At 46.4% G+C, this 22,307-nt stretch overlaps 1 protein-coding gene across 1 annotated transcript in view; it reads left to right on the top strand.

The window, feature by feature from the left end:
* Positions 1–20,150, top strand: part of Vps39 (VPS39 subunit of HOPS complex) — a 37,167-nt gene extending 17,017 nt beyond the window's left edge. Inside the window, exons 8-25 of the mRNA XM_042687901.1 lie at positions 1,872–2,055; positions 3,573–3,693; positions 3,796–3,916; positions 5,538–5,667; positions 7,283–7,425; positions 9,727–9,870; positions 10,375–10,516; positions 10,608–10,694; positions 11,015–11,088; positions 11,337–11,435; positions 12,089–12,206; positions 12,606–12,734; positions 13,937–14,039; positions 14,234–14,279; positions 16,072–16,221; positions 16,370–16,504; positions 16,757–16,848; positions 18,622–20,150. Coding sequence (XP_042543835.1) covers positions 1,872–2,055; positions 3,573–3,693; positions 3,796–3,916; positions 5,538–5,667; positions 7,283–7,425; positions 9,727–9,870; positions 10,375–10,516; positions 10,608–10,694; positions 11,015–11,088; positions 11,337–11,435; positions 12,089–12,206; positions 12,606–12,734; positions 13,937–14,039; positions 14,234–14,279; positions 16,072–16,221; positions 16,370–16,504; positions 16,757–16,848; positions 18,622–18,697 — 2,094 coding nt within the window. The 3' untranslated portion in view covers positions 18,698–20,150. The remainder of the gene's footprint in view (positions 1–1,871; positions 2,056–3,572; positions 3,694–3,795; positions 3,917–5,537; positions 5,668–7,282; positions 7,426–9,726; positions 9,871–10,374; positions 10,517–10,607; positions 10,695–11,014; positions 11,089–11,336; positions 11,436–12,088; positions 12,207–12,605; positions 12,735–13,936; positions 14,040–14,233; positions 14,280–16,071; positions 16,222–16,369; positions 16,505–16,756; positions 16,849–18,621) is intronic.
* The last annotated feature ends 2,157 nt before the right edge of the window (positions 20,151–22,307 follow it).

The following is a 22,307-nucleotide window of genomic DNA, read 5'->3' as shown; positions in this document are numbered from 1 at the left end:
CTGGGTGCTGGTGGCTCACGCATGTAATCCTAACCACTCAGGAGGCTGAGATTTGAAGATAGCTGTTCAAAGCCAGCCCTGGCAGGAAAGTCCATGAGACTCTTCCTTTAGTCTGCAAATCACATGTAGAAATTATTTTTTTTATAAAGCTAATCTAAATCCCTTAGCTTCATACCTGTCTGCTAGTCTAGACTTGGCAATTCTAAAACCTCTTCTTATTCCCCATAGTCTTAGTTCTTGTTATCCTACTGGTATAGACCTTCCATCTGTCTATTTTTAGAACATTCTTATTTATCAGCATCAGTAAGGAGTCTGTGCTATGCGGCTGACTTCGTAACAAACAGCCATATATGTACAGAGAGAAGTTTGTAAGGAATCAAAGCAGAGCCAGAGCTGTTCAAATAGTAATCACTTATTGACACACAATAAAATTCATTCTTTTTGGTGTACAATTTTGGGTTTTGAAAAATGCTTGGACTTTTGTGGCCTTAGTCCACAGTAAGAATTCACAACAACTACATTACTCCAAAACTCCCTCAAACTTCCTTCATCCAACTCTCAAACCTCTATAACCATTGATCTGTTCTTTATGGCTTAGATTTTTTTTTTTTAAAATTCTTTTTTTTCCCGCTGGTGCTGGGGCTTGAACTCAGGGTCTGGGTGCTGTCCCGGAGTTTCTTTGTGCTCAAGGCAAGTACTCTATCACTTGAGCCACACCACCACTTCCAATGGCTCTTTCTGAGTAGTTTACTGGAGACAATAGTCTCATGGACTTTCCTGCCTGGGCTGACTTTGAACTGCGATCCTCAGATATCAGTCTCTTTAAGTAGCTAGGGTGTCAGGTGTGTGCCAACCACCAGCACCCAGCAGTATTGATTTTTTTGTACAAAGGGGTTTCAGTTCAGCATGTCAGATTATGAGTACAGTGCATCTTGATCGGTGTTACCCCATCCTCTGGCTTAGATTTTTGTCTCTCCTAGAATATTATATAAATAGAATTCTACAATATGTAGCTTTTTGAATCTGGTTTCTTTCATTTAGTATAGTACATTTGAGATTTATCTTTATTATGTTCATCAGTAGTTTATTTTGTATCGCTGAGTTTATCCATTCATCAGCTGAAGGATAGAGGTGTTCAGTTTTTTTGTTTTTATGTTTTATTTTGTTTGTTGGTCGTGGGGCCTGAACTCTGAGCCTAGGCACTGTCCCTCAGCTCTTCAGCTCAAGGCTAGCGTCCTACCACTTGAGCCACAGCGCCACTTCTGTTTTTTTTCTGCTTATATGGTGCTGAGGAATCAAACCCAGGGCTTCATGCATGCAAGGCAGGCACTCTACCACTAAGCCAACTTCCCAGCCCAGAGCTGTTCAGTTTTTAAAACTGTCATAGGGCTGCTATAAACACTTGCGTTCAAGTTGGCGTAAACAAATTTGTCATTCTTTTGGGCAGACTCCTAAAAATGGGGTTGCTGGGTCCTGTAATAAGTTTGTGGTAAGCTTAATAAGAAATTAGTAAACAAAGGCTCACCTATAAACCTAGTTACGCAGGAGACTGATATCTGAGGTTCCTGGTTCAAAGCCAGCCTCGGCAGAAAAGTCAGTGAGACTCTTATCTCCAATAAACCACTCAGAAAACTGGAAGTGTTGCTGTGGCTCAAGTGGTAGAATGCTAGCCTTGAGCTGAAGAGCTCAGGGACAGCACCCATGCCCAGAGTTCAGGCCCCATGACCGACCAAAAAAAAAAAAAAAGATAATTTAGGTCACAGAAGGAGCATCATTGGCTTCTAGATTTGGGGTTTTGTCTGGATTTTTCCAGGCCACATCTATGTCTTTGGGCAATGCTGGATGACTCATTTTGTGCCCTCCTGTAACAGGTGGATGGAAAGGGGTCCATCAAAGAGCTCTTTCCAACAGGAAAACAGCTGGAGCCCTTAGTTGCACCCCTGGCAGATGGAAAAGTGGCCGTGGGTCAGGATGATCTCACCGTGGTGCTCAATGAGGAAGGCATCTGCACACAGAAATGTGCCCTGAACTGGACAGACATTCCGGTGGCCATGGGTGAGACCAGCAGCTTTTGTCCACTTTGGCTGGGGTTGTGCGTCACCCCTCTTGAATGGAGTCCTAGTCAGTCATCGTTTTAGCAGAGTAGTTCATATTGTCTCATGCACCTAGTTCTCCTTTTAGAGCCATTAAAAAAAGGACTAGTCCCCAAACCGCAGCTACTCTGGAGGTAGAGATTGGGAAGATTGCAGTGCCAGCCTGTGCCAAATATACATGTACCATATGGCTCAAATGGTAGAGCCACCTGTCTGCCAAGTGCAAAGCCCTGAGTTCAAATCCCATTATTGCAAAAGAATGAAAGAAAGAGAGAGAGAAAGAAAGAAGAAAAATGGAATAAAGAGATGTAACCAAGAGTTATATTGGGCCAACAAGAGTTAAATTTTGAGTTGTGGAAAGTTTAATAAAAGTGCTTCTGGCATTCACCCATAATCTGAAATACTTTGTAGGCTGAAACAGGAGATTCAGGGGTTTGAGGCCAGACTAGGCAATGTAGGCCACATGGTGAGACCTGGCCTGAAAGAAACCAAAGTGGTTTTAGATGTGTGTGATAAAGAAAAGCAGTCCTAACCATCATGAGAATCAGATAGAAAATGACAGTTCTGAGAACAGCCAGTATACCATCAGCCATTGTCCTGGTCCATTGTGCTGCTGTAACTGCCACAGACCCAGTTACTTACAGAGAGGAGAGCTGGGTTTCCTCACACTTCTGACAACTAGGAAATCTGAGACAGAGCACCAGTGTGGTGTCTGACTAGGCCTTTGGGCTGTGTCCTCAAAGGCAGAAGCAGAAAGACAAAGGATAGTATGTCTGCACATGGCAGAAGAGCTGAAAAGAAGATCACCCCCTCTTTGCAAGTCCTGTTCACAGTGGGGCGCCCTACACCTACTGGCAGTGCTGCATTGGGCATTGACTTTCCAACAAATGTGTGTTTAGAGGTACTAAAACATTCAACCAATATAACCACCAATAAGTGGAGCTTTGTGTCTCTTCCCCGCACAGACCTCCAGCAGGATTACTGGCTAGAAAGATGGATAGGGCAGGCATAAACTACCCTTCCCTTGCCTTTCTAAGAGAAGGAAACAGTTTTGTCACCAGCTTCTTCATGTGCACCTTTGGTCTGGCCTGGCTTGGTATGACCCATGAGCAAGGGACACATGACACTTTCCTCCAGCTCTTTGTGGAGACAGTCACGTGGGGTCCAGTCTTCAGTAACACCCGATGTACCTTTTTTGAGCAGATTTCTCTTGGCATCACTCAGGCAAAGCAACGTTCACCTTGTTCTTTTCACTTTTTTGAGGCAGGCTCTTGCCAGGTAGCCCAGGCTTACCTGACTCACCGTGTAGCCCACCACACCCAGCCAAAGCAGTGCTTTTTCCTTTCTGTGATTGCAGTGTGGGGTCCCAGCTTGGTTTTTGACTTGTGGTGCTTGAAGATGCATTTCAGCGCACCATAGTGTGGGCAAGCGAAGCTCCGCCCACACAAAGCCCAGGGCTGAGCCTGTTCTCTCCCACAGAGCACCAGCCTCCGTACATCATCGCGGTGTTGCCTCGGTATGTAGAGATCCGGACGTTTGAGCCAAGGCTTCTGGTCCAGAGCATTGAATTGCAAAGACCCCGTTTCATCACTTCAGGGGGGTAAGGAGTTTCTTTTCTGTGCGCCACCACATGATCCAAAAGTCACCTGTGTCCCCGAAAGCACATGCGCTCTCAACCAAGTGTTCTTAATCCTGCCTCCAGATCCAACATTATCTATGTGGCCAGCAATCATTTCGTTTGGAGACTCATTCCTGTGCCCATGGCCACCCAGATCCAGCAGCTTCTCCAAGACAAGCAGTTTGAGCTGGCTCTGCAGCTTGCAGTAAGTGTGTCTCCAGTGTGGGTGTGAGTTGGCCTTCCTCACTCTCCAGTGAGGTGAATTTGCTGTAGACATTGGTATTTAGTTGGGACTAGTAGAATAAACACTGAACTAAAGTCAGGGGGCTTCAATTCAGGGTCTTTACCTGAAAAATATTAATGTAGCTAAGTGATTTTTACTTTTTCACCCTGTTTTATTTATCCAAAGGGAGAAAATAAATACCAATTACAATAGTGTCTACCAGAATTAATGAGAGTAAGGTAATTTAGTTGATAATTGGTTTTGAAAATGTAAAGATCATTCAGACATTAACATAAGGTGATAATCATGAATGTCCTATGTCTGGTTAAATGCAGCAAGTAGATAGCCTCTCAGATCTCTAGCTCAGTAGACCCTGGGTTTGGACAAATGGACTTCTTTAGACATCCTAAACCAACCTCAAGTTGTTACATTCAAGCACAAGACTTACTGTATTAGTCAGCTTTTCATCAGTGTAACAAAATGCTAGACTCAGTCTACTTTTAGAAAGAAAAGAGGTTTATATAGCTCACACTTTCGGAGGTTTAAAGTCCAAATGGCATAGCCTAAGCTCCGGGTTGTCAGCTCACTGCGCCACCTTCAGGCATGGAGAGGAATAGCAAAAGCCTTTGCAGGAGCCAGCCAACAGTTATCCCTCTGCTAGAGCACAGGGCCAGGCTTGCTTCTTTTGTAACAACCCTCTCAAACTACTTCACCTACTGCACATAATCCATGTCTAATAATCCCAGTGCTTAGGGAGGTTGTGGCCTTGAACTTTTCATTTTCCCAAGTGCTGGGAGTTCCGCAAGCACTGCCACACTTGGCTTTTTTTTTCTTTAAGTCAGTATGTGGAGTCAAATAATGGTGGCTACTTTGGAAGAGCAACGTTAACTTTTGAATGGATAATTTAAGACGAAAGTTTAGTCTTAAGAGTTAGATACCACTAATATCTCACATTGATGATTTCTTTCTTGGGGCATTTAATTTTAACATCTTAACTTTCTTCTCATTCGTGCATCAAGTGGGGATATGGGACCACGTGCAGCTGCAGGCTGACAATGGTTGCTATCAGAAAGGGACAGGAGAAGAGAGGAGGGGAGATCGGAAGAAGGGAGGGAAGAAATTAAATTTAGTAGAGACTAGTCAAAGAGGATATGAAGGGAAAAGGTTATCGGAATAATGAGGGCTGGTAACAGCCCCACTGATGAACTTTTTGCTGTGAGCTGTGCTGACTGTCCCACTTGGCTTTCAGTCCTTGAGCTACCAGGCTTGCTGTCATTGTAGGTGCTTGCACGTATGCCGTCCCCTTAGCCAATAGTACCCTCCTCTTCCCTCCGTGTGTCACATTCCCAGCTGTGGCTAGCTCCAGTTAGTCGCTCCTACACCCCTGCTCACGCTGTATTTACAGGTGCTTCTATAGGTCATTCTCACCCTGTATTGTTTTCAAACTAAACTCAACTTTATTCAGAGTTGACCTGTTTTTTTTTCCCCGTTAATGTCATTGTTTGTGTTCCAGGATGGAACATGATGGTACATCTTCCGACTCCCCCAGAATGGGCTGCATAAATCCTTGTTGAGTGAGTCTTTGTCTTACTCGATTTCTTAGGAAATGAAAGACGATTCAGACAGTGAAAAGCAACAACAAATCCATCACATCAAGAACTTGTATGCCTTCAATCTCTTCTGCCAGAAGCGCTTTGATGAGTCCATGCAGGTCTTTGCAAAGCTTGGCACAGGTAACGGGCAGGTGTGGCTTTGGGGTGGATCTTTCATTTGTTTGATCCTTATCCACATTTTGTTATGCATGTATACCTTTTAACAGATTTATGATCATAACTTCGTGTACTTGAGTAACTTTTATTACTTTACTGCAGTGTACATTTCTTAATTATAATTTGTAATGATCTTATAATGCTCTTATCAGTTGATTTAAACATACCTTCTTTATTCTTCTATTGAGCAGTTACTCATTATTTCCAAAATTGCATCGTTAGGGATAATATATTTTTTTCTTCTATCATACCTGCGCATGCACACATACCTGCTATAACCTAGAACTCAGCCAGCTGCTGCTGCTTCCACTGCTCTGGTCCCACAGCTATATCTGGGCAAGTGCCTCTAGATGTAGACAGAGCCAGTACTGGAGCATACCACATCTGACTGCCAACACCAATGAACTGGTTGCTCAGTGTGAGGAGGGAGACCCATCTCACTTAAAAGTCCCAAATCTCCCGTGTCAGCTTCTTGGTAGAACCAGATTTTTATCCAGAATACTGACTTTTCAGAGTGCTGACGAACAGGATTTTTCATCTTTGACATTCACAACTCTTAAGAGGTAGAAAGAGAAGGCTATGTGCCAGTTGAACGTAGCACAGTGTTGCACAGTATGGATGCACTGTGAATTATTTATCCAGTTCACAGTGGCAGCTGGGAGGGGATATGTAGGCCACTTGCAGGGTTTTATTATTTCATCTCAGCATCTGTGGGACTCTAGTACATTTAATGAGTTAAAAAGAAACAGTTCCCTAGATTCCTCTGTATCAGAATACTTTCCTACTTTATATTATTGTTAGTTATTTTGCCCATTTATCAAATGAAATTTTACATTTTTCTCAGCAGTTTTGTGGGTTTGTTTTATTTCGTTAGCAAATTAACCTCTTTCCATATATATTACAAATGCATTTCGTGGCCAGTTGTCTAGATTTTTTTTTTTAATTACCCTTTTTTTTTTTTTTTAAAGGTTCTTTTTTTTTTTTTTTGGTCGGTCGTGGGGCTTGAACTCTGGGCCTGGGCGCTGTCCCTCACCTCTTCAGCTCAAGGCGAGCGCTCTACCACTTGAGCTACAGCGCCACTTCCGGTTTTCTGGTGGTTTATTGGAGATAGGAGTCTCACGGTCTTTCCTGCCGGGGCTGGCTTTGAACCGCGATCCTCAGATCTCAGCCTCCTGAGTAGCTAGGATTACAGGCGTGAGCCACCAGCACCCGGCTAAAGGTTATTTCTTTAGTGGATCTGTTGGTGGTTTTTACTTCAGTGTTATCAACTGATCTTTGGAAAATTTTATCCTGTTCTTTAAAGAAAGTTGATAAGTGTTGAGTTCTAATTCTACATATGCCTATACTTTAGAAGATAGAATCATGCCATTTTGTAGCATTTCAGTGAAATTTTAACATTTACGTAGAGTGCTCAGATCATAAGTATGCAGCTCATTGAGTTCTTCCGAACTTAGACTTGTTCTATTTTCCTTTTTCAAATCAATCTGGAACTCATTTTCCTGTGGTAATGGTCATGTTTTATTTTATCCTTAAATTGTCAGGCTCTTTTGTAGAGGAGTGATGCATACCTTTCTTGTAGATCCCACCCATGTGATGGGCTTGTACCCTGACCTGCTGCCCACAGACTACAGGAAGCAGCTACAGTACCCAAACCCACTGCCTGTGCTCTCTGGTGCTGAGTTGGAGAAGGCTCACTTAGCTCTCATTGACTACCTGACGCAGGTAAGTATAACACAGGTGCATGGTAGAGTGTACCTGGAAGTTATAGCACCTGCTTCTCTACAGTGGGAACTGTGGACATTCTGTGAGTGCTTTTGAAGTCTATGTGGGACACTGCCTCTGTCTGCTGCCTTTGTAACTTAATGATACCATTGATCTATTTTTTATCAAATTTTCAAACCAAGATACACTCAAATCCTAATAAACTCACAGTAAGCTGTTATAAGAACTTCAGGGTACGAGGGCTGGGAAGTTGGCTCATTGGTAGAGTGTTTGCCTTGCATGCCTGAGGCCCTGGGTTCGATTCCTCAGCACCACATAAGCAAAAAGAAAAAAGCCGGAAGTGGTGCTGTGGCTCAAGTGGTTAGAGCGCTAGCCTTGAGCTGAAGAGCTGAGGGACAGCGCCCAGGCCCAGAGTTCAGGCCCCACGACCGGACAAAAAAAAAAAGAACTTCAGGGTACATTTCAGTTGAAAGAAAAGAACAAAGTTTTGTTTTGTTACGTTTTAAATACAAACCTTTTTTCAACGTATCTCATTAGAGAGGAAATGACGTTTTAATGGAAAACAGAAAAATAGGAAGCAGGAATGCTAATCTGCTATAATGCCCACCAGAGATAAATAACGAACATTTTAGTGCTGTCTTTTTAGCTTCTCATATGTAACTATGAGTTACTTTTTAAAAATCCATTTAGTTATTGTAGCTGGATATGAAACTGCACTGTTTTATAGCTTACTTTTTAAGATTTAGCCATATGTTGTGAAAGTCTTTGGCAGTAAATACTCTTATATTTACTCTCATGTTTTTTTGGAGGTGGGTATTTCTATTTAATTTCTATTAATTTGCTGTTGTGGAAAGATAAGTGAAAGTTTCAAGTCAACACTTAAACTACCTTCTCATGAAAGCCTGTTAGCCCACAATTTCTCCCATGGTAAGCTATTGTTTGTATGTTCTGTCCTCAGAAACCATAGGAATATTTCTCTTCTTCAGTGTTCTGTAGACCTGTGTTAGGGGTCTTCCAGTAGAAGCATTGCAAGAAGTATTGCTGGAAAATTGTAATGCCGCCCTCCGCTGCTTGCCTCTGTGCCAGTGGGTGCCTGCAGGTCTGCTAAGGCATGCTTGTGCTTAGCCTTGGCATGTTCTTGATGTCGGGCTCCAGCTGTGGAGCATCCAGCTGTGACTGGCAGCCCTCAAGGATCACACAGACTTGCCTCTGCGTGCACACTGCACAGCCCCATGCCAAGAGAAGAGAGTTCCTAGAATATTTCCCACTATTTGCTTTAAGTATCTGAGCATAGTTTCTTCCTGCCCTTCACTGACATTGGGAATGCATGAACTTAACTGGGCTAGAGAGATATAAAAGCATACAAGACCAGAGAATGCAAAGACAAAAGAATGCAAACTGGATGATTCCACTCAAAGATTTAATTATCTGGGCATCAGTTGCTCACGCCTATAATCCTAGCTGCTCCGGAGGCTGAGATCTGAGGATCATGGTTCAAAGCCAGTCTGGGGAAAGAGAGTCAGTGAGACTCTTATTGCCAATAAACCACCAGAAAACTAGAAGTGGCATTGTGGCTAAAGTGGTGGCACTAACCTTGAGCTGAAGAGCTGAGGGACAGCGCCCAGGCCTAGAGTTCAAGCCCCATGACCAATTAAAAGATTTAATTAATTTATTTTTTGTGTGCCAGTCTTGGGGCTTGAACTCATGACCTGGGCACTGTCACTGAGCTTTGTGCTCAGTGCTATAGCACTCTGCCACTTGAGTCACAGCTCCACTTTTGACTTTTTGGTAGTTAATCGAAGATAAGCATTTCACGGACTTTCCTGCCCAGGCTGGCTTTGAGGCATGATCCTCAAATCTCAGCCTCCTGAGTAGCTAGGATGAGCCACTGTCACACAGAAAATTTTTAGTTGTTCAGACTGGGTATCTATATTATCCAAGCTGGCCTGAAACTCAGAATCTTCCTATCTCAGCCTCCCAAGTTGCTGGGATTATAGCTCTCATGTCCAGGTATATGGAGTTTGAAAATAGGCAAAAGCTAACTTCAAAAACAAATAGAAAGCTGGGAGTAAGTAAGACCTTGGATTCAACCCTTAACATTGAAAAGACAAAATGAAACAACAGATAATTGTCGTTAATCTGTGGCAGTTTGGCAGTCATCAATTTTGGTCTCTGATAAAAACTGAATGCCAGTGTGAGATGCTTGAGCTGATGTCAAGGTACTGAGTTACCCAGTGGCTCAGGTGATGAAGGAAGACTTAATGCTGGCCAGGACCACTCCCTCATTTTTGGCCCTCGCAGAAACGAAGTCAGTTGGTAAAGAAGCTGAATGACTCTGATCACCAGTCCAGCACCTCCCCGCTCATGGAAGGCACTCCCACCATCAAATCCAAGAAGAAGCTGCTGCAGATCATTGACACCACCCTGCTCAAGTGCTACCTCCACGTGAGTGGTCTCAACACTCTGGTCCCTTTGTCCTGGGGACTGGCAAGGGAGCTCTATACTAGGGGGGACCTGCCACTGGTAAGAACAAGGGGGACCTCCCCTTGGCCCATGCAGCTGAGTCTGTGGAGTTAGGAGGATAGGGTAAGATATTCATCCAGAATCTTACAACTGACTGCTCTTCCCTGCTAAGATTGTGGTTAGTACTGTAATTCCTCAAAGAAAGTGTCTCCCCCCCACACCCAGACACACACACACACACACACACACACACACACACACACACACACACACACACACACACACACACACACACACACACACACACACACACACACACACACACACACACACACACACAATTGAGACACATTGTACCAAAAGACCTAAGTGCTTTTAAAGCCCCCATGTTACATCACTGGCCTTTCAGCCAGGGAGGTGAGGGGCTAGGGAAGGGGGAGCCTCCCCGCAAGCAGCTTCCACTGAGGTTCTGTGCCCCTCCCCCAGACCAATGTGGCCCTGGTGGCCCCCTTGCTGCGCCTGGAGAACAATCACTGCCACATTGAGGAGAGCGAGCATGTGCTGAAGAAGGCCCACAAGTACAGCGAGCTGATCATCCTGTACGAGAAGAAGGGGCTCCACGAGAAAGGTGATGGGAGGAGGGCTGGCGTCCGGGGACGGGATGCGGTGTCTCTCATGGTGAAGAGGCTCATGACCTTGTTCTCGGGCTCTGTGGCCAGCTCTGCAGGTGCTGGTGGACCAGTCCAAGAAAGCAAACTCCCCGCTGAAAGGCCACGAGAGGACAGTGCAGTATCTGCAGCACCTGGGTGAGCCCACCTTTTGAGCACAGCGGGAGACAGCTCCACCACCTGGACCTGGCCTCCCACCCTTTCTGAGTCTGGGTAGTCAATTCCTTCCCTCCTCCGTCATTCCCTCCTCCCCTCCCTACCTGGTGTTCTTCGACTTTGCCACTGAGACCTTCATGGCCAAACTATGACAGCCAACAGGCATGTGACCAGTTTGGCAAAGCCATGTGGACTCTGAATGGCAGGTGCATGAACAGCCATGTTGTCCACAGATGAATTCTGAGGCCAGTTACACACCTGTCCTGAACAAACCTTTGACAAGTCTTTTTTTTCCCCTATAGGCACAGAAAACCTGCTTTTGATTTTTTCCTACTCTATGTGGGTGCTGAGAGACTTCCCAGAAGACGGCCTAAAGGTAGATAATGGAGCTCCTCGGAGGTGTGACGTAGCTGGAGAGACAGCAGGGGAAGGAGGCAAAGTGGGGCGCACTGTGCGCGTGCCACAAAGAGCCCCGCAGCATGGTCTGCCACACAGCCAGGAGTTACTGGTGCCTCCTTGTACACCTTGCCTCTTCAGAAGTGGCCTACCACTTGGCATGCATGCCCATTTGGTGGAACTTCAGTCATTTGATTCTGCTGCTAGAAGTCAGGTTTGTTCCAACAGATATTTACCGAAGATCTCCCGGAGGTGGAATCTCTACCACGAGATCAAGTGCTGGACTTCTTAATAGAGAATTTCAAGGGTCTGGCTATTCCTTATCTGGTAAGGTATTTTTTGGCCTTCAGGACTATATGATGCAGTTGTCAGGCAGCTCGGACTTCAGCGGTTCATATCACTTGGGGTTTGGTGAAAATGTATATAAAGTTAATTCAGTTTTCTTTGAAGAAGGAGACCAAGCTAGAAATGCTATTGCTGATGATGCTGTCTGAGTATAGAGAATAAAAGAACAATGATTTGGGGGCTCGGGGGAGTCAGATCCATTATGCAGTCAAACACAGGAAAATCAAGTTTTACATACCAGAATGCAAACAATTAACCTAATTACATGGGCCAGTATAAGACTTAAGGATTCTAGGATAAAATTAGAAAAAAGAATTTAGGTTGGAAATGGGGGAAAAAAAATCACTTCCTGACATTGCTGGGTGCATTGTGACATTTCCCGGTGGTTTTAGAAGAGCTGTTGCTTGCTGGGGGTGGTGGCACTTGCTCGTCATCCTAGAATTTAGGAGCACCATGAGTTCCAGGCCAGCCTGGGCTGCCTCCAGAGACCCTGCTGACACAAAAGCCAAAACCAGAAGAGTTGTTCCTAGGGATATCTGGTTGGGACCTGTTGGGCTTTAAAAATACAAAGTAGAGTAAGAGGCCAGGTACCTAGGTGGAGGATACTAACCAGATAGGCCTCCATCTCACCGTAGGAGCACATCATCCACGTTTGGGAGGAGACAGGCTCGCGGTTCCACAACTGCCTGATCCAGCTGTACTGTGAGAAGGTGCAGTGTCTGATGAAGGAGTACCTCCTGTCCTTCCCCGCAGGTACCAGCTCCCACTGAAAGGCAGGCCACACTGTTCTCTGCCCGGGGGCACTGAGTGACCAAGGCCTGCCATGGGAGACTCATGAGCCCGTATCAGGATCTGCACATGTCTGAGATCCTCCCTGGAGGAGGACAGAAGGAACCCATCTGTCTGCAAGATGACAGCTGTGCTGCTGAGCAACTGATTGGCCTGCTAGGGTTTCTCTACTTGGCCTGCTTTCCTTAAACTTCTTACATTATTTGGAGATCATAAAGTAAAAGAACACTTGGAAACAAACCACTGTGGAGATCTTTCTAGTCGGGGGGGTGACATCACTGACCCATTCCCCAGACTTTTCTTATGACCCCCACATGGCTTCACCACAACATTCTTTCACATTAAGCTTGGTTTCCTTGAAAGGCAAAACCCCCGTTCCTGCCGGAGAAGAAGTGGGTGAGCTGGGAGAATACCGGCAGAAGCTGCTCATGTTCTTGGAGATTTCCAGCTACTACGATCCAGGCCGGCTCATCTGTGATTTCCCTTTTGATGGTGAGTGTCTGGCTCGGGATCCAAGCCACTCCAGCGTAGTACAAAAGTGCCTTTGCCTTTTCACCGTTCCCACAGCCGTGGGCCTGGGAAGACAGTGGGCCTGGTGCTCCTGCCTTGTGCCCTCTGGGGAGTCACTTCCACACCATGACTAAGAGCAGTCTTTCTGGGTAGGAACCACTGCTAACTGATAGGATAGTCAGGTTGTAACCTATCACTGCTTTGGAACATGCTCTTGGCCAGGTTCCTTGCTCAGCACTTTCTGTAGTCTGGCACAGTTTATCTGAAAGAGACAAATTTGTCTGATGTGTAAGCTGTGAGTGCTGAGACCAGCTGTTTGCTTATCTCCCCTGTAGTGCCTGGCTTGGCAAGGGCATTCTTCTGTATGTGGCTATTGTATGTTCTCACCTCAACTATTTTTGTCTTAGATTTTGTTTTCATTTTCTGGAGTGTTCATTTCGATAAATATTATTTCATATGATCAGATGCTCATAGGCATTGCACTTTTTTTTTTTTTTTGGTCGGTCGTGGGGCTTCAACTGTGGGCTTGGGCGCTGTCCCTTGCTCTTCAACTCAAGGTGAGAGCTCTACCACTTGAGCCACAGCACCACTTCTGGTTTTCTAGTGATTTATTGGAGATAAGAGTCTCACAGACTTTCCTGCCCAGGCCGGCTTTGATCTCAGCATCCTGAGGAGCTAGGATTACAGGCGTGAGCCACCAGCGCCCAGCTTAGGCATTGCACTTTTGTGTTCCTCCTTTGATCTCACTGTGTGTGAATGCCTAGAGTCCTGTATATCATAGCTCTGTGTATTTTAGATCTAGCTTCCACATATGACAGAAAACACGTGCCATTTGACCATCCATTTCCCTGCAAGTGACAAATTATTCTTTTTTAATCCACTTTAAAGATTTTTTTATCATCATACATGTATAAGGGTGGATTTCATTGTGACATTTCCATACGTGCACACAACATACCCCATCAACCTCACCTCTCCTACACCTCTGTTCCTTATCATCCCTCCCCACATTTATGAAAGAATTCCTAAAGGTTTCATTGTTCTTTGGCCATACTCACCCTCATTCCCCCTTTCTATGTACCCTCCCCGACTCCTGCAGACCCCACCACCACCAACAGAGAAGTCCCTGCTCTTATCCTTGCATAGCAGTGGTGACAATGCTTATGTCCCTTTTCTCCTTCTAGGCCTCTTAGAAGAACGCGCTCTCCTGCTGGGGCGCATGGGGAAACACGAGCAAGCTCTCTTCATCTATGTCCACGTCTTGAAGGATACCAAGATGGCTGAGGAGTAAGTCTACCTGTCCTTCCACCTCCTACACAGCCGGAGAGGCCAAGTTCACCCTCACCTTCCTCTACAGGAGCATGAGTCCCCTCCCACGCTGCCCCCTGGTTTTAGCTGTCGTAGGCTTGGGTAGGTCATAGGGATGTCCCAGCACCTGAATATAGTTCTCCTGCCTGCTCTGACCACTTTCTCCCTTGCAGGTACTGTCACAAACACTACGACCAAAGCAAAGATGGCAACAAAGATGTAAGTAGTGGTAGCCCAAGGAGCATGTGTACATTTCCTGCCCCTTTGATAATCTTTTTTTTTTTTTTTTAAATTTAATTTAATTTTATTTGTGAACATACTGTACAGAGGAGTTACAGTTACATGGGCAGGATACTGCGTACATTTCTTACCAAGCATTGCAGCCTCCTCCTTTGTTTACCCTTCACATCCCTTCCCAGCCTCCCCCCTCTCCCCTCTTTTTTTTTTTTTTGGTCAGTCATGGGGCTTGAACTCTGGGCCTGGGCACTGTCCCTCAGCTCTTCAGCTCAAGGCTAGCCCTCTACTGCTTGAGCCACAGCAACACTTCTGGCTTTTTCTGCTTATGTGGTGCTGAGAAATCGAACCCAGGGCCTCATGCCTGCGAGGCAAGCGCTCTACCACTGAGCCACCTTCCCAGCCCCCCTTTGGTAGTCTTTACCCCTTCCAGTGTGACCTCAGTGCCACTGGTGCAATTGCTCAGTAAAATAGGGCATGAGGTGGCTTTTGCATGTGTTCATTGAGGGAGAGGCAGGGTGACCATAGGTTGTAGTTTGGGATAGTTCTTGGATCAGTTATCAGCCATATGATTATTAATAGCACTTACGGCTTTCTCAAGAATTCTGATTCAGGGCTGGGAAGGTGGCTCAGTGGTAGAGTGCTTGCCTTGCATGCCTGAGGCCCTGGGTTCGATTCCTCAGCACCACATAAGCAAAAAGAAAAAAGCCGGAAGTGGTGCTGTGGCTCAAGTGGTAGAGCGCTAGCCTTGAGCTGAAGAGCTGAGGGACAGTGCTCAGGCCCAGAGTTCAGACCCCACTACCGGACCCAAAAAAAAAAAAAAAAGAATTCTGATTCATATATTAACTTTATGTGGCCCAGCTCTTAAGAAGGAACTTGTGGTGTGTATGATTTGTAGAGAAGTAGGATACTACTTGAATCTAGGGATAGAGGCCAGAGAGGCTACTGAATGATGCATAGGACAGTCCCAACTACAAATGATCATCAAGCCCCCAAAGTTGAGATTGCTGAGTGGAGAAATCCCATAGCACTAGAAGGAAATGTAAGCTGGGTGCTGGTAGCTCCCATCTATAATCTTAGCTACTGAGGAAGCTGAAGTTTGAAAATCACAATTCAAAGCCAGCCCAGGCAGACTAATCTAAGAGACTCTGACAGAAGTGGACGTGGCTCACGTGGCTGAGAGCCAGCCATGAGTGAAATAGCCAAGCAAGAGATGCCCAGAGTTCAAGCCCCAATACTGACATTTAAAAAAAGAAGAAAGAAATGTGGCATCCTTTTTTTTTTGGGCCAGTCATGGGGCTTGAACTCAGGGCCTGGTCACTGTCCCCGAGTTTCTTTTGCTTAAGGCTAGCACTCTACTGCTTGAGCCACAGCACCACTTCTGGCTTTGCCTGTTTTTGTGGTACTGAGGAATCAAACCCCGGGCTTCATGCATGCTAGGCAAGCACTCTACCACCAAGCCACATTCCGAGCCCCTGGCATCCTATCTTGGGTTTATTTGTACCTGCTAAAATGTGGCCAGAGGCTCAGCTTTCAAAGCCAAAGAAAATGAGAGATCCTTTTTCAGTTATGTCGGGGTGTTAACAATTTGTAAATGATATAAATGTGGCATTTGCATCATTTGGCCATTTGACTTCACAAAATTTCAAAAAGGTAAAAATGGCGAGTTTCACATACATGGGGAGAGCTGTTCTCTAACCTCTAGGACTGCCCAGTGCTGGGGGTTTCTGGGAGGGCTCTGTCTGCCTGATGGATGTGACTTTTATCTATGAGACAGGTGTATCTGTCCCTGCTTCGGATGTACCTGTCACCCCCAAGCATTCACTGCCTAGGGCCAATCAAGCTGGAGCTGCTAGTGCCTCAGGCAAACCTCCAGGCTGCCCTGCAGGTGCTGGAGCTGCACCACAGCAAACTGGACACCACCAAGGTCAGCAGTCCTCCCCTGGGAGGTGGGGCACAAGGGAGAAGAGGAATGGGGGAAAGGTTCCATGGCCTAAGAGCTCTTGGCCTCAGGTCTTTACTCTTTCTCACACTTGGTCTGCCTCTGTCTGTAATCTCTCTTTTCCTGTTCCCAGGCCATCAACCTTCTGCCAGCAAACACTCAGATCAATGACATACGCATCTTTCTGGAAAAGGTCTTGGAAGAAAATGCACAAAAGAAACGGTTCAATCAAGTTCTCAAGAACCTTCTCCACGCTGAGTTCCTGAGGGTATGAGCCTTCCAGATTCTAGGGTGGGCTTTGGTTTTTAGTATGAGACCATTTCCTTACGGTTCATTCCTTCTGAGGAGCAACCGTGTGTACCTTGTACAGTGCAGCTTAAGCTGATCCAACATGAGCCTGACATTGTGTTGCAAGTGTTTCAACAAGGAGAATCTCTGGAGGCTGGGAGTGAAGTAATGCCTTCCTCTGCCTGCTGTGTCTGTGCACCGGACACAGAACTTCTCCCCTAATCTCTCCCAGGTCCAGGAAGAGCGGATTTTACACCAGCAGGTGAAATGCATTATCACAGAGGAGAAAGTGTGCACTGTGTGTAAGAAGAAGATTGGGAACAGGTGAGCTTCCACTCTGAGCAGCACTCAGACTTGGATAGAGATCCCCTGCAGGTAGGGAGTGCTTAGAATGGAGTTCTACCCTCTAATGAAGGAAGCAAGCACAGCTACTGGTTGTCCTGACTCCCTGGACTTGAGTGTTGAAAGAGAAGGCCATACTATCAGAGTTTAAACACTAGAAATTGAATTCTTACCTGGGTGCTGGGATTTGCAGGCATGTGCCACCAAATAGCATTTGAAATGTGTTTGGGATTATTTTATAGGATACATTCTTAGTTTAGGGTTTGGGGGTGTTTTTTTGGTCAGTTGTAGGATTTGAACTCAGGGCCTGGCTGCTGTCCCTGAGATTGTTTATGTTCAAGGCTAGCTCTCTTACCACTTGAGCCACAGTGCCACTTCCTGCCTTTGAATGGTTAATTGGATATCAGAGTCTCACTGGGACTTTTCTGCCTGGGCTGCCTTTGAACCGCCATCCTCAGATCTCAGCCTCCTGAGTAGCTAGGATTACAGGTGTGGGCTACCAGCACCCAGTAGTTTAGTTTTCTTTTTGAGAAGTGCCCTTTTGCCAAGCCTCTGAAGGGTGCACTTCTGAAGGTAGAAAAAAGAACTTTGAACTTGGAGCACCGTAACACAAACTCTTGAGCCAGTGACATACTACATTAAGACACATTCTATAGTCAGTATCCTTTCCTTACATAGTTGGAAGCATGCTTTTCTTTAGGACGAGCCAGCTCACTGACATTTGTTAGACTAGCCTGAAACTGGTTCTGATGAGCCAGATCTGAGCTGTAGGCAGTAAGCAGGTGCTCTACCACTGACTATACCTCCAGCCTTGCAGTATTTTTTTTTTTTTTGGGGGGGGGGGTCCGGTCGTGGGGCCTGAACTCTGGGCCTGGGCGCTGTCCCTCAGCTCTTCAGCTCAAGGCTAGCACTCTACCACTTGAGCCACAGCACCACTTCCAGCTTTTTTCTTATGTGGTGCTGAGGAATCAAACCCAGGGCCTTGAGCATGCAAGACAAGTGCTCTACCACTGAGCCACCCTCCCAGCCCCTAATCCTTTATTTTAAAAAAAATATTTTTTTTGCAGTACTAGGAGTTGAAGTCAGATGTACAACTTGCAGGGCAAGCACTCTACTGCTGAGCCATACTTCCAGCTCCATTTAACACTGGTTGTTTATTTTTATTGGTGGGTGTTTTTTTTTTTTGTTTTCTTTTTGGTCATAGGGCTTGAACTCTAGGTCTGGGTGCTATCCCTGAGCTTTTCAACTCAAGGTGAGCATTCTACCACTTAAGCCACAGTGCCACTTGTGGTTGTTTTTTTGTGTGTGTGTGGTTTATTGAAGATAAGAGTTTCACAAACTTTCCTGCCCAGGCTGGCTTTGAACTGCGATCCTCAGATCTCAGCCTCCTCAATAGCTAGGATTATGGACTTGAGCCACCGGCACCTGGCAACAATGATTGTTTTTGAGATATGTTCTCACTCTTTGTCCAGGACCATACCTGGAACATGGTCCACCTATTTTATACTTCCTGCTATAGCTGGATAGCAGTTAATTGGAAATGTCCCCATGCACTTGAAGTCTGTGAAATCCATCCTTTTTCTGGTTCTTTCTTAGTGAGGGTGGCACTGGCAATGCAGAAACCTTTGGCAGGATGTTCTTTGGGGTTTGGTTGTCTGCTTTGGGGTGGCTTCTGGAGAAAGGGCCTGTTACAGGTGCTGGAGAAGAATTGTGTCAGAAGCTTTCCTCCCCCTGAGCTGTTCTCCTTCCCTGCAGTGCGTTTGCAAGATACCCCAATGGTGTGGTCGTACACTACTTCTGTTCCAAAGAGGTAAACCCAGCTGACACCTGAGCCCAGCAGCCCATCACTCAGCACTGGACAGCTCGGCTATCCCAGAAAGGTGAAGGAACAGCCGGCCTTGGGAGTGTGAGGCTGACACCACCAGGTGTCTCCCGCTTGGACACGTCTGTCTACATTGTGCCCTGGAACATCTCTGAATTAATCAGACTCATGGTCTGGCCTTGCCAACTCTTTAATAGGAAATGAGATTAGTCATATTTTACACCATTACGTTGCAGGCAGTTCCAGGGAATTTTAACACCTTCTAGGACAGGATGAAGTACACCAGCTTGCCTTTGTATACCAGTCACCTAAAAAAGGAGACTTGTCTCACTGGGTTGCTTATCGGGAGTTTTCTGTTAAGTCAAGTGCACAGATTTGTGAAGACCTCTCCAAGTGGCTGCCTGAGGATCCCACAGGAAGACAGTACCAGAACTACTCCAGCGACAGACTGAACGGCTCTGACTTCTCCACGGTGTCCCCAGTCATCGCCCTGCTTAGCTCTTTGGTTTTCAACCTCTTTTCTCTCTATTTATTTTACCCCATATCTCCCTTCAATGTGCCAACTGGGCCCTGGACATTGGGGATGGCTAACATTCAAATGAGTACAGAAAAGCAAGAGGAAGTCTGCTTTCTAGGAGCACACGGATGGTCAGTGGTCAGCTATGGTGTAAGTAGCTCTTCTTCATCCAGAGCTGTCAGTGTAGGCGTTAGGGAGAGTGCCTCATTGCATGGGGTCTGTGGTCCCCTGGGCGGGGCCCCAAGAGGCACTTACTTGCTCCTGCCTCACTCACCAGCTACTTACAGCAAATCATTTGTTCTTTAGGCACCTTTCTCTTTTCCAGCCACTTCCCATCCTCTTGCCTTCCTGCTAGGCATGATCACTCCCTGGCTTTGTGTGGCAGGGTTGGAGGAGTGTGCAGATAATGCAGTGGCCTAGCCTTGACATACGGTGGTCCTTCAGCATTGGGCTGGGTCCTGTGTTGTAATCTGATTGGCTGGTAATGATTAAACGAGACTCCTCATAGACATGCTCTCCAAAGAGACCAAGTGAATGCTACTGGCGCCATTCACAAACACGGGGGCTCCTCCGGTCTGCGAGCCCGGCAACCCATGGAGAAAGAAGCCACTGTCCCAACTAGCCACAGCTTTTCTCAAGAAGTGGCGCTGCCCTGCTGAACAGCACTGGGCATCCGGCCAGCCCTCCACTGCAGGAACTGCCCTGCCGTGTGAGCCCTGCCTTCCCAGACTGCTCTGCTTGTACCTTCCAACCTCATGAACTCTGAAGCAGCGGAATAAAGAGTATTTTCTCCTGTGTGGTCTTACATACACGATCCCTTTCCTCAAACTGTTCTTCCTTCTCTGTATTCCATCGAAGTATGGAGAAGACTGGAAAGGAAAGCTCTGTTCTGAGGACTAATGGGGATGTCTTAACTGCTCATAATAAACATAACCAAGCAGGAAACCAAGCCTCCTTGGGTCTCTTTTTTTCCCCCCCTTTTATGGACCCCATTGAAAATGATCATGAAAGGATAGTGATTTAGCTAAAAACAAAGGAATAAAGTAGTTGGTGACTGGTTTTGAAAACAGAGTAACACTTGTCTTAGGAATGTCTTGATCAGTGGGGCCAGCGTGACGGTGGGCAAATAGATGCTAACAGATGCTGCACAGATGCTAACAGAACATTGCCATTGTCACAGCCGTGGCTACTCCAGAACACCAGATAGGCCAAATAGCCTTCACTTCATGTACCCAGGACAGTGTGGCTCTTCCTGCAGCTCACTGTGGCCGGAAGGGTGGGTTATGGACATGGAATTGGTAGGAGTCAGGGATGGAGTTGTTTGAGAAGCATAGAGAAGTATTAGCTGGCCACTTGGTCCAGCTCCAATAAGACTTGGCTCCTCTGTGTTGTCTACTTCCTGAGCTGTCTAGCCATCCTGAGTTCATCCTGAAGGTAATGAAAACCATCTCAAGTTGTGAGTGATGACTTTATTTTTTTGGCGGTCGTGGGGCTTGCACTCTGGGCCTGGGTGCTGTCCCTCCGCTCTTCAGCTCAAGGCGAGCACTCTACCACTTGAGCCACAGTGCCACTTCCAGTTTTCTGAGCGGTTTATTTGGAGGCCAGTCTCAGGGACTTTTGGCCTGGGCTGGCTTTGAACTGTGATCCTCAGATCTCAGTCTCCTGAATAGCTAGGATTACAGGCATGAGCCACTGGCACCCGGCTGTGCTGACTTTTTTGAGACATGGAGTAGATCACTTCTAGAGAGAGTGTGATATATCTCAGAAAGGACCCAGGTCAGTCAGGAGCCTGGCTTCTAGGCTGGCTCAGCCATCAGCCCGCTCTGGGCAATTAGGCTGCTGTGGTTCCAAGTGCACCCTCCACATTACCCACGGAGATCATGAAGCACTTGGCTGTTTCTGAGTCTCCCTCCCTCATCCCCGGCTCTTGGCATCACCATCCAAATGAAGCGGAAACAGGTGCCTCCTACCCTCACTCCTAGGCTTGGCCACGTAATCATCACATCCCATTTGGTTCTGGCAGTTTCTGGTCTGAACTTGCCCCATTCCATTTTAGAATTGCATCACCTTTTTGGATGATGTTCTTTCTGCCTCTGTAGTGGAGTTGATGTGATCATGTGTTTGCTTGTTTGAGATGGCATCTCATTGTGTTGTCCAGGCTGATCTGGTACACCTCTGCTTCCTGGGTGCTGAGACTGCACTCATGTATCACAGCGCCGTCACTGTGTGACTGGATCTTAGCTAAAGAAAAGAAATATATCTCCTAACAGTTCACTGCCCTAGAAATCTTTTCTTAGAGACTTCTTCCTCAGCCACCTAGATCACCATCCTCAAAGAGACATCACATCTGTATCCTGAGGCTTACAGTGGCGAAGACTCCAAGCCTTTATCTTTAATAGCCTACTTCCTGCCTGCCCTGCTTTATACCACCTGACGGTAGCCCTGCCTCTGTACCTGAACCACCCAGGTATTTCCCCTGACTAGGGAAGGAGAGCTGTGCCAGAAGCCACAGGAGGTCATGACACTGAGCATCCTCACTTTTTAGGGTTTTGTGTGTGTGTGTGTGTGTGTGTGTGTGTGTGTGTGTGTGTGTGTGTGTGTGCACGTGTGCGGGGGGGAGGGGTAGTGGTCAGTTATGGGGTTTGAACACAGGGCCTGGCCCACTGTCCCTGAGCCTCTTTGTGCTCATGGCTAGCGCTCTACCACTTTGAGCCACAGTACCAGTACCACTTGTGTTTTTGAGTGGTTAATTGGAGATGAGTCCCACAGGGACTTTTCTGCCTGGACTGTGAAGCTCAGATCTCAGCCTCCTGAGTAGCTAAGGTTACAGGCACAAGCCTCCAGCATCTGGCTCCTCCTCACCTTTTAGTTCCTGTGCATAGTAAGGGTCTGGCATGCAACAGACTTGTGGTGTTTCAGGAATGACTGAGGCCAAGAGAGATGTGAAACATCTTTGTGTCCAGATGAAACATGGAACCAGAGGTGTCCTTGCTTCTGCTTAAGCTGTAAGGAAGGTGGGATTTGAAGAGTGGCTGGTTTCAGGCTAGCAGCTGGAGGAGGCTAGCTCAGGCTGTGCTTCATGGATGTTGTTAAAGGAGCAGA

Source organism: Dipodomys spectabilis, unplaced genomic scaffold (assembly GCF_019054845.1).
Source record: "Dipodomys spectabilis isolate Male_0828 unplaced genomic scaffold, ASM1905484v1 ptg000108l, whole genome shotgun sequence".
NCBI classification, from domain to species: domain Eukaryota; kingdom Metazoa; phylum Chordata; class Mammalia; order Rodentia; family Heteromyidae; genus Dipodomys; species Dipodomys spectabilis.
The sequence above is the reverse complement of the archived record's forward strand: the minus strand, read 5'-3'. Positions and strand labels throughout refer to the sequence as shown.